General features: G+C 42.6%; 1 protein-coding gene across 1 annotated transcript in view; it reads left to right on the forward strand.

Moving 5' to 3' along the window:
• Pde10a (phosphodiesterase 10A) overlaps positions 1 to 12462 on the forward strand; it is a 178251-nt gene that overhangs the window by 114062 nt on the left and 51727 nt on the right. Inside the window, exons 2-3 of the mRNA XM_013024523.1 lie at positions 1101 to 1229; positions 11460 to 11488. Of these exons, the coding sequence (XP_012879977.1) occupies positions 1101 to 1229; positions 11460 to 11488 (158 nt within the window). The remainder of the gene's footprint in view (positions 1 to 1100; positions 1230 to 11459; positions 11489 to 12462) is intronic.

Raw genomic sequence — 12462 nt, forward strand, 5'->3', positions numbered from 1 at the left:
GCACAATTAATTGACAGAGATGAATTCCTTAGGGACAGCATACATCCTACTCTCTGGAGACCTACGTAATTCCTTTCCATCCTTTCAGCCTCAGTACAGGTTTCCATTGCTTTTTTACACCTAAAGATTATAATTTATCAAAATAATTCAGTGAGAATATATGGTAGTAGTAAAAGCAATCCTCATCCTGAGAATAACCATTCATATCCCAATTGTGTTTAGTATTATTTAATTGAAAACATGTAATTTTATGTTTCTTATGAGTGCATGTAAAATTACTTAGTTTGAAAATCATTAGACTGTGAAAATTATTTTAGAGAAACTGTCTACAAAGAATATCAATGAACAAATGTCAAGATTATTGTAAACTGAACATTAGTTATACCGTTGGCTTTAGTGCTCCTGAGAAAAAGGAAGAATTTGTGTCATAAAACATAAGAATTTATTAATGTACTTTCTAAACATTTTTAGTACTGGTCTGTGTTATACTAGATTTTTCTGTGTACTTCTATTGTTAAGAGTTTCATTTGTTTTGTGCTTAATATATGGTAACTATTTTCCAAAAATAAGTACTTCGTAGGACTTAATGGATAACAATAAAGAACAACATTGGTCCATGTATAGCACTGAGGTTTGTGGTTGGAAAACAGTTTGTATCATTATGTAATATATAGATACTACATTTAAAATCCCTGGAGGTCTTAATTTCGAGTCCTAATATATATTTATATATATATACACACACATTTATATGTATATGTATATATAGACACACTTATATTTCCACCAATATTTTACTATGTATGTACGTACAAATTCCATATAATATAAAATTCTGTTTTAACTATTTTCTGTGTAAAGGTCGGTGGCATTAATTATATTCGCAGGATTCCTTAATCACCACCCGTGCACTTCCCAACCTCTGCCTCAGGGACACACAGAAGTGCCTGCCCGTGAAACACAAGCTCTGCTAACTGCTGCTCTGCACCTTCCCTCCAGCAGTGCAGACGCTGTTTCACAGCATTGCATGTCCCTACTGTGTATCTCATGTATATGAAGACATTGTATAGGTGAATTTATTCTTTTTATTTCTTTTACAGGTTTGACAGATGAAAAAGTGAAGGCATATCTTTCTCTTCACCCCCAGGTATTAGATGAGTTTGTTTCTGAAAGTGTTAGTGCAGAGACAGTAGAGAAATGGCTGAAGAGGAAAAACAACAAACTGGAAGGTAAGGCTATTCAGCTTGCATGTTGACTGATTTTAAACCAAGTTGTCCTAGCCAATACTTGTGAAATAAAAGGCATTAAATATATTCTGGAAGGCAAAATGTAACACTTAATGTTTTGTTTCTGTCAATTTTTTTTGAAAAAGTTGAAACTGGAAAATTAAAAATTGGAAAGGAAAAATATAGAAATAAGACCCTTGACTTAAAAAGATGGCAACTAAGTCTTGGGAATTCTATCACATAGAAAAATGCACAAGTTGGTATTCTTTCTGGATTTTATTTAATGCTTATCTTATTATTTAGCTTGGGTACTACAATGAAACAACCGAGACAGTTAAGTTACAGAGAGAAAAAGGCTGTTCATCTTGCAGTTGTGTAGGCTCCAGTCCAAGCCCAGGTGGTCTGAGAGCTCTGGGCGGTGGTGAGGGCACCAGTGGCAGAGGTGAGAACGTGGGGTCAGCAGACCGCACACAGCACGAGCCGGGGAGGCTGGAGGAGGAGGCAGAGCTCCCACAACCCCCTCTGGGACATGTGGTGACAGAAGGACCTCCCACTAGTCCCCATTATTGAAGGCCCGAAGCCCCTCCCTGGTCCCCACCCCTCCATCTTGAGGACCTTACCTTTGACACGTGGACCTTGGACGATATCACATATTCATCAGACCACACCAAGTACAAGGAAGGTGTAGAAAAATATTGTCTACCTAATACATATGTGATGTGACAAACATCTATTCTCATACATGCTACAGAAAGAAATCTGAGGTCAAGTGTAGATATGCAGTTGGGAGGTCACTCTTGCCGTGGCATTTGGCCGTTGGCTTGAAGCATCGCCTTCTTTCTTTCATAACTTTTTTTTTTAATGTCAGTTGTGGGGCTTGAACTCAGGGCATGGGCACTGTTTCTGAGCTTCTTCGCTCAAGGCTGGGGCTCTACCACTTGAGCCGCAGAGTCACTCCCTTTCATAACTTCTATAATGAAGTCAGATAAATCTTTGAGAAAGCTGACTCAGATTCTGAAATATATAGCTTTTCAATTAAACGCAATATTTTTACTATAAGTACATAAATGGTTGTGCATGTTTTCATTAAGAGAAAGGGAGAGAAGAAATTAGACACAAGCACTCTCTTCTCAACTGTCAAGAACAAATCTTAACATGGCCCGTTTTTGTAATTGCAAACCTTAAACATTTGTAAACCATTTGAGATGTTTGACACTTTCAAAAGCATGGCTAAGCTTTGCTGAGAGTGCATCATAAATAAACATGCAAATTTCAGCTTGTTCTCTGATGAGAAATAAATATATCATGCAAGCTTATATTTGTGGAATATGGGATTGAGTCCAGGTCCTCAAAATGAAAACAAACAAACAACTTATCTACTGTTTTAGTATTACCATTAGCATGAATACTTCATTTGGTATATATTCCCTTTTTAAATTTAGCAATACTTTAAACTATTTAATACAAATACTGGTTGGTTTCTAAGAATAGTCAACCGTAGCTGAAACCCTGTTTTGCAGTTTTCCGTTACTGACACTCCTTTGCCCCCCTCCAGTCATCACTACCAAATTCTTATTCTTGGAGAGCTGATAGTTCTGACTAATGGTGCAGAAGCCCAGAGACCAGAGGCCGAGACTGTGAAAGGGCCTGGCCCCTGGTGTTGGCGTCCAGTGGGAGCAGGCACAGAGGTCACCCCAGTGACCGCAGCAGTGAGCAGGTGCTCAGGACAAGTATGTGACATGCATGGAGGACAGCCTTTAGTTATGCTGCCCAGTGGAAGGCCCTCACCACCTCCTTTGAGGGGGTGTATCTCATTATGCACACCTTCATGTTCAGAGAAGTTCTGTCCCGTGGCTTCTGACAATACAAGAGCAAGGCCTTGATTCTTGTTATTTAACAAATACCCTCCAATGATCCCCAATCGTCCCCTATTCCCCTTCACAGCCAATCACCCTCGAGGAGAGTATCCATTTCACACATCAACTCAGGTAGATGCCCCCGAGAATGCTTGTTGAAATGATAAAAACCTGTCAGATTATTTCATTCTGTGTTATTTAGTAAAAGAGAAGGAACTAAATGACTGTTCCAGAATGAGTATTTTGCACAATTATTTACACTTTATTGGTAATGTGTACTTCATTTGTATTTTGTAACCGCCGACAAATCATCCCCATATGGGAATGTTCTGTATTGTAGCAATAGAAAATTCTGTGAAGTTATTTCTGCTCACAGAGAGATTATATATGGGAATTCAGCTATATAAACAATAAAAGTGATTATTTAAATCAGAGGAGTATATTTGCTTCTGAAATAGTTTGCCTTGTGGTGTCTGCTATTTTCTTAAATCACTACTGTTAGTTTGGTGCTCATAAAACACCAATGTGGAGAGCAGGAGACTACAGAAATACGAATCAATATTGTGTGTTTCTAAAACAGGTCTAACTCCTGAGGCCTTCCTAAGATATCAGACCTCTGTAGGTGTTACGCGTGTGGGATATTATCAGGTGTAGATACTTAGTTGGTAGATGCTATAATTGCACCCTGGAAGTGAGAGCATCAGGGGTTAACCCAGCCAGTTCTTGGTCGAGTTATGACCCAGTAACAGTAGGCAGATGGAGGGCACGGGCAGCGTGCATCCTATTACCGCTGCACCCCTCTCTACAGAGGACATAAAGTAGGGAGAAACTCTCCGTCTCTAAGGAGCCATTCTGATGCTGGCCACCGCAGTTGGTTACCACACTGTGCACATGCCAGTTACTGTATAACTTTCATAACTTTTGTAATGAAGACAGCTAGATCATTAGCTCACCTCTGCCATGGCTGTTTACAAGCTTATTGATGGAAGAGATGATAGGATACAGTTTGAACAACTTCTGTTCTAAATACTTGGGACTAGAAGTATTTCACATTTTAATTTCTAAGAATTTTTTGTGTCTGTCCTGGGGCTTGAACTCATAGCCTAGGTGCTTTCCCTGAGCTCATGAAAGCTATTGTGAAAAATATTATTTTATGTGAATGCTTTTTATCCAAAATGTTTTTGTCTGATGAGATCTGGGGGACAAACTAAATCTCATCCCTAGGCAGCTGTGAGGATCTCCAAGTCCACATAAGCTGTGTGTTTGTACTCATGCAAATGCCAGCTAGCTCCTACTAACCCACTGCCTTTGACTTTGTAGACACGTTGTCTTGACTACTTTTCCAAATCTGCAGAGAAATCATTTGGTGACATAGCTTGCCATACCATCTAACACTGTGATATTTTAGGCAGTGTTTTACACAATGGTATGTATTAGATGTCCATTTAAAGATTAAAACTTGAATGAGTAAATGAGTAATTCAAATGTACTACAGTGTCTCAAATGAGATTAGTTTTGATTCATGTTAAGAAGATACAAGAAAAAAAAAGAAGATACAAGGTTGGGGGCTGGGAAGGTGGCTCAGTGGTAGAGCACTTGCCTTGCATGCATGAGGCCCTGGGTTCGATTCCTCAGCACCACATAAGCAGAAAAAGCCAGCAGTAGTGCTGTGGCTCAAATGGTATAGCGCTCGCCTTGAGCTGAAGAGCTGACAAAAAAAAATAAAAGAAAAGAAGATACAAGATTGTATTTTTAGCACATTATGCTAAAATATAGCTCTTTATATTAGTGGGAAACTTTAACTTAGTTACATGTTAAGTGTGCTGTAGAAGATAGGTAATTTTTAGCACCCTAGAGTTCATCCCAAAAGGCAGATTTTAAATAATTCTTCTGTGGCTGTGTTGCTGTGGCAAAGTGCATAACTACATATATACTTTAATGTCAAGTGTGGTATTCACGATTGCCAGAGCTTTCCCCTGATGGTCTCATTGGTTAGAGAGTGAGAGTAAAGCCTGTTTGAAGCCCCCGCCGGCTCTCCTGTTGACCTCACTCCTCCATCCATTAATGAAAGTTATTTTTGGCCATGTGAAAGCTGCTTGCAAGGTGTCCATTCATTCCTCATGTGTGTGGCTATGTCAGACTGTTAGGTGCTTTTATATTGTCAGCAGAAATACTGTTAACAAGTAAGGTTTTATGGAAGGCTGGTGAAGGAAGGTTCTTCAGTCTGGATCAGTGAAAATGAGTGTGCATCTGTGGGGAAAATGTGACACAGAAGTGAAGAGAGGTGTGGAGATGCAGCGTCGTTAAGGTTTGTTTGAAGGCGAGGGGAGGCCTTTGTCTTTAACTAGAGAGAAGTAGGAGCCTCTTCCCCTGTGAAGTGGGACCGTGCGCGGACCGGGAGAACCCTCGGCGAGGATGTCTGGAGTCCAGAAGCCAAGACCTGGAAAAATGAAACAGTTAAGATTCCCCTTTTCATTAGATAGTTGGTAGAACAAATGCTACTTTAATTTGTACATTTTTTATGGGGCACAAGTACAGAATATTAAACCAACCAACTTGAAGGAAATAGATGTTTTCTGAATAAAGTTGGAGGTCATGTGGCCCTCAGAAATCGTACGCACAATGTGTGAATGTTCCTTAGGTTTTTGAAGAGAAGAGTCATGGCTTTTCCTTTGGGAAATATAATTCCCAAGTAAAGTTGTGAACAGTTCTTAGCGGAAATTGTAAGCTAAATGTCTATTTAAGCCTGAGGTTAAAATTGTGACTGCTGTAACGGTGATAAGAATGTGGACAGGACTGAGGTACTTTTTATATATCTGCAGAAAGAGCACATGCTATGCATTAACTAAATATCGGTAACTATCATAATAATTTATTTACACATTTTTTGTCCTTCTGAACTTCCATTGGGTAGAGATAATGAGTAATACGATAATAAATTAGCATGTGTTTGAAATTGTAGAAATGCAGAGGAAGTAAAAGCCAGAGCGAGATCGGAAGAGCAGGAAGAAGATGTTCCGTTGTGATCATGGAGCCTGCTTTGTGGATTTTGCATGGCGTGATCCTCTGTTTAGTAGATCCTGACAAGTACTGCTTAGAACTTAAATAGAAACACATTTAAGCAGATACAGTCAGAAATGAGGGGTAAGATGGTAGGATTGAAAACTCAAGGCGTGTTTGGAGGGTTGGAGCTTCTGTGCCAGGTGTTTACATAAATCTTCTTACACTTTATATGTCAGTTAAGAAATTAAGTGATTCCTACATACCTCCTTCTCAGTGAAGAGCAAACTGTAGTTCAAAGGTAGAAAACTGCAATTAATTGAAAGCATGTGCTACGCAGATTTCATGGGGCTATTTAATCCTAATGGCATCATAACATGTCACTTTATAAATATGAGGAAGACCATTTGGAAAGGTTAAGACATCCCCTTATGATCGGCAAGGAGGACTGAAATGAGGAAAGTGATCTACTCTTAACTCCAAATGTGTCTTCCTAATCATCTGAAGCACTCGCTTTCCTAAGAGGAAAGGCGTGGGCAACATTCTGAGAACAGAGAGGTCTGGCGGCTCCTGAGAGGACCTCACAGAGGAACCGGATGCTAGACGGAGTCCTGAAGATTCACATTTAAGGAGAAGGAGACACAGGGTACCAGAGCCAAAAACAGTAACAACTGGATAAACCAAGGGAAAAAAACAAAAGAAAGAAGAAATAACTTCACTTAGTACATTTAAAAAACAAAACAAAAACCCTCCAGTTTCTGATCTTGGAGTTTGTTTCGATTAGCATCATTTTCTGTGCAGTATGTGTGTAACTATTGAGTTCTTGTGATCCTCAGCGAGGACTATCCTAATTATTACGAATGAGGGAAACCATGGAGCCTGTGTTTGTTTGGGGTCTGGCTTGCTTTGCTTACCCTGTGTATTGTATATACATTTATCTGATTTGGGGAAGGGAAGGGGAACGACAAAATGATGAGAGGAAGGACAGAGGGAGAACCAAAGCAACAGTGATACTCAGGAGACACTGTGTTGGAAATGAACTTTATAGCTTGGCAGGGAGGGGAGTCAGGGGGAGGGAAAGTAGGAGAGAACCATGGAGGAAATATACTCATTACCTTTCTTATGTAACTCCTCTGCGTGTCACCTTTACAATAAAATTAAATTTAAAAATTAAGAAAAAAGGCGACACACGGCTCAGGCTTTGCTCAGGGCCCTGCCGGCACTTATGTGCCGAAGAGGTTGAGGCAGGGAAGCAAAGAGAAGGTCAGCGGGCAAGCAGCATGTCTGTGGAGGAAGATGGCAAAAAGAAACACGGAAATCTGCTCACAGAGGGGGCAGTAGGTAAGCGAGGGGTCCGGTCCGCAGGGTTAAAAAACGGTATACGCATGTGTGCACATCAAGTTGAAGCACCTTTGAGCAGTTAGCACACACTCCAACAAGAGGAGTGTGTGTGTGTGTGTGTGAACATGGAACAGTGAAGCCCGTCCATATTGACTTGGGAAAGGAGAGGAGGAGGAGGAGGGAGAGGGAGACGGCAGGGTCTGATCAAAGCCAGGTGCACACACATACGCCATGTCAGAATGAAACCTCCTGTGAGACTAATGTGATGTGCTGCAGAACCCTTCATATAGCATTTTCTCTGCAGACCTATGGTATGAGAGCACATCGCCAAAATTAATTTATTATTGGGACCTGTTAGAGTGTGTGTATATACACATATAAGCAGATGCATTTTAAAATATAGCCAGACACCCGTGGCTCACACTTATAATCCTAGCTATTCAGGAGGTAGAAATCATGAGAATGATGGTTAGTGTCCAACTCTTGCAAAAAGTTTACCAGATTCCATCTCCATGAATACTAGCTAGGTGAGCTAATGCAAACTTGTCACCCCAGCTATGGTCAGAAATGTATATAGGGGGACCGTGGTCTAGGCACAAAGCAAGATCCTATCCTGAGCATACAGGGATGGGAGCCTGGCTCCAGAAGGCCACCTGCTTAGCAGCCCCAAAGCTCCAGGTTCAAACCCCAGTACCTACAGACGCAGAAAACCTGTATGTATTTATGTATGCATATAAATTAAATTCATACTTTTTTATCCAGCATAGGTTCATAAATAGTTTTACTTTCCTTAGTCTTTTTCATGTAACTAAATGTTAAATAATTTGTTACCATTTGAATAGCTGCCCTTTTTGGATCATGGTGTAGTTACAATTTTTTATGTCCTTTCAAATCCTTCTTAGCAGGGGCTGGGAAGGTGGCTCAGTGGTAGAGTGCTTGCCTTGCATGCATGAGGCCCTGGGTTCAATTCCTCAGCACCACATAAACAGAAGAAGCAGGAAGTGGTTCTATGGCTCAAGTGGTAGAGTTCAGGCTCCATGACTGACAAAAAAAAATCCTTCTTAGTAAAAACATGTTAGAAAGTCAACAAACAATAAATATTCATACAATGTAATTACAAAATCCTTTTCAAAGTGGGCACTGTGGCTCAAGTGGTAGAGCCCTAGTCTTGAGCTAAAGAGCTGAGGGACAGCGCCCAGGCTCACAGTTCAAGCCCCACGATGGACAAAAAAAAAATCATTTTCAGGTTTTTAATGCTTGATTTTAAATGGACCGTTTTAGATCCTGGAAGAACTTAGTAAACATGACTTTCTTGCTCTGTTTTCTTCTTTGGGCTTGTTTCTGTGTGCTGGTGTTTATCTCTGTCTACAGTTGTTATGGATCAGATAAGAGAATGTAGTCATTCCTCACTGATTCCAGAGCACTGAGCCTGGTGCATGTGGCACGTGGTGCTGTCCGCACTGCTGCAGTTGGAGCGTGAGATTGACGGCCAGCACAGGGCTTGGTGACCCTGGTAGCCGCTTGACCTCCATGACACCAGCAGCACCATCTGAACTCTCGCCTGCTGTGATGGAGCCATTACTGAAATCCCATTTCAGATCCAAGGAAAATCAAAACTAATCATGAAAAATACCCACATATTTACAAAGACTCATAAAATATTTAGACTGAGTACTTACACGGAAGGAAACCATTAAGTACTTCTTTGGAAATTCTCTCCGGGGAGTCTTTTTCCCCTTGAACTGTTCTTGCTAAGGCTGCTAATGCTTAAGAAGGGATTTGGAGCAGAGGTGCCATCTCACTTTCTAAAAAGGATGACTTATTCGCAATGAACACGGGGCATGTTCTGAGGTTCTTGTGTCCGCTCCCCGGCTGGCTGATCTCACTGGACAGCAGGCCAGGCTCCTGGAGATTGGGGCCGGCCCGGCACGCCTGGCTTCTGAGGACTGATGTGTTGAGTGGACACGTGTTGGTGGAAGAGTTGCTGGACTGGGAAGACTTCCCTTCTCCATAGTCCTTTCCCTTCCCCTTCTGTGTGAGGCAGTGACAAGCGGGCCCGCAGGGTAGCACTGGACAGGATGGCTCCACAGGAACCCCGGGGGGCCCGTGCGGGCTGGGGGGAGGGGCAGCAGTTCTTTGTGGGCAAAGAATTCTCTGGGGGCCAGCGATCCTTGCAGAGCAGCTCCTGTTCTTGGGCTGTGGTTCTCTGGGGGCTGGAAAAGCGGCAGCCACCACATCTTCAGGGCTTGTCCTCCTCCCCTTGGCCCGTGGCTGCTGCGCTGCCCGGGGTCGGGGGGTGGGGGTGGGGAGGAGGGCCTGATGGCTCCCGGAACAGAGGTCACTGTGTCCGTTCTTACTAGTTAAAATATAGTATTCCCCGAATATAAGCTTTGACATTAACCAAAAAATCATAAGACTGCTAAGTTAAAAAAATGAACAAGATAGATTTCTAAATCCAGAAGTCATCTGTAGGCCAAATTCATGTCCTTTATGGGCTATAAAACAATGCGGGTGTTGTAAACGTATACATGTGCAAAATCTTGTGTACTTTTTGAATTGAGAAGTACCGAGACAGACAATGGAAAAGCCCCATCATATGTTACATCTGTGTACAGACATTTGGACAGTCACAACACCTTCCCTTCAAATCAAACCTCTGCGCGTGGGCCCCCACACACATGCAGGCATGCATACATACACACCAGCCCTTTTCTCTTTCAATTTATTCTTTTTAGTGCCATTTGCTTTTTAAAAATTGTGCTTAGATAACAATTGCATTTCTTGGAGAACAATTTTTAATTTAAAAAAGTTAAAATTTTTAAAAAGGTATCCAAGACTTTAACTTTAAGCTCTGTTACTAAGCTTGCTTCAGTGACAAAGTCGTCACTTCTCCAGGGAAGCACCTGCTTTCTAATAGCTCCAAGCTTAGTGTTTTTTTTTTAAGGGAACCCAGATAAAGTCAGCGTTGAGCCAGTGTTGAAATCTCATTTACCTTAGGTGTTAAGGAGCACAATAGATGCAATACTTTTGAAAGACAGACTGGGAGAGGAAGGCGTGTGTGTGTGTGTGTGTGTGTGTGTACGTGCTCATGCGTGTGCATACACCAATTCAGGAACCAGTTTGGAAGCCACTGGTGGACCTGCACTGTGACTTGGGACTAGATGTGTCATCTGTGCAACTGGGTAGCAAGCAGTGAGTCTGAGGATGGAGGAGGAGACACCGGGTGTGTGCGATTGATTGGTTTGGGCACTGGCAGAGACAGACTCAGTAATGTGTGAACTTATTTAAAACAGTCCCGGGGTCTGTTTGCCCCTGTGAGTGCATGTGGCAGTATAAAGGACCCGTTCATCTTCTGCCAGCAGTGCTCCATGCTGGTGGTTAATGCAGGACTTCATTGCTGAAGAAGATGGGAGGCCCTAACTCACAGTGCTTGCAAGCCTGCAGTTTGTTTTTGTTTGGCTCCCCCCTCCCCCCCACCCCCACCCCCTACCCCTCCAACCCTCCACCTCCCACCCCTCCAGCCCTCCCCCCTCCCCCCCCCAGGAAAATAAAGCCATATAGCAACAGTGTTGCATTGCAGGCCTGCTCTGCTCTGCTCTGTGGTGGGTCTGGGGAGGTCAGTGTCCTGTGTCCTGGGAGAGGCTGGGCAGGCGGCGTCCTCCTGGGACAGTGTTGGTGGTTTGGATGCTCCCTGTGGCCGTTGCATCACTTATGGCCTGCCAGTGTGTGGACCCCTCTGGTGCGGAGGCTTTCCTCTGCCAGTGCCGCTGCGTGTGCAGGCAATTCCTTTTTATACTTTTGAAAAGGTAATCTATGAAGGGCTTGTTGCGGTTTCCATCCTGAAACTAGCATATACTTTTCTCACTTTGTGATGTTTATCCTTTATTTACAATTTTAAAAACTCATATTGTAAAATCCCCTAAGAGAACGCATTGTAAGTGAGCCTCCAATTTGTCGAACATGCATGACATGTTCTGCATTTCAAACCTGTTGGGTTTCTAATTGTATCTCTCCCCCTTCCTTCTCCCTTCCACAGATGAATCGGCTCCTAAGGAAGTCAGCAGGGTGAGTAACGTGAATGTGATTTCTACTAATGTTACCACGGGGCAGGAAACAAATTCGTTTGTATATTTTCTTAGTGTTTTAACGTGTTATAGTGTAAAAAAAATGGCAGAAAACAAGCACCCTCTCCAAAGTACCACTCCACAGTGAATAAAGCCAGCAGAGAGGCTGCAGATTAGACCCCACAAGGCAGATGCAGCAAGCAGATGCATGTTGCTCGGCCTATGCTTGCTGTACTATCTTCTGAATCCATGGCCGACATTTAGAAGCTGAAAGGCAGGCTGGCTGTCTAGATTCTCTTAGCCCAGGTACTAGCAGCAGCACCTGCACCGGCAGCGACCTGCCGCCCCGCACTCTGCACAATAGGCAGCGCTCCACTTGTCTTGTTCTGTTCTCGTAGGCTACTAGGCTTAGCCTGGCTTTCAGGTCAGGCATCCTCTTTTGGGGAGAACAAAAGATCACTCATGTGCTGAGACATGGCGTTGCTCAGCACATTCAGAAATACTCCATGTGTTTTCGTGTGTTAATACTAAGATACTTAGCAAGATTAAACACTGAGTGGGATTAACCAATGGTTAATACAACAGAATGATACGTAATTTCATAAGAAAAAGGTATCTCATTTCTTATACATAGAGATTACATACAGATTAAGTATTGAAAACAATGTTTGAATTGCAGCTGTGCAACCTAATGTAAGGAATCATTCTTTGTAAGATACAAACTGTAATACAGATAAATTCATCTCTGAAGAATGGATTCTCCCAACAACCCAAGCCAGGGAGGGGGGCTGGTAGCTCGGCACAGTTCCTTTGATCAGTAGCCACCTGCACACTCAGTTTCTGTGAGCCTCAGGGTTTGCCAGGGACTTGAGTATTAACCGGTCATCTCTGGAGCTCACAGTGGTAGAGCTGGCAATCTGGGTCCTCCGTGATGTGCCAAAAGGCAGAATTGCCAGAGTTTAGAGTAGAGGGCCA

The sequence above is a fragment of the Dipodomys ordii genome, unplaced genomic scaffold (assembly GCF_000151885.1).
Source record: "Dipodomys ordii isolate 6190 unplaced genomic scaffold, Dord_2.0 Scaffold77, whole genome shotgun sequence".
Taxonomy (NCBI): Eukaryota; Metazoa; Chordata; class Mammalia; order Rodentia; family Heteromyidae; genus Dipodomys; species Dipodomys ordii.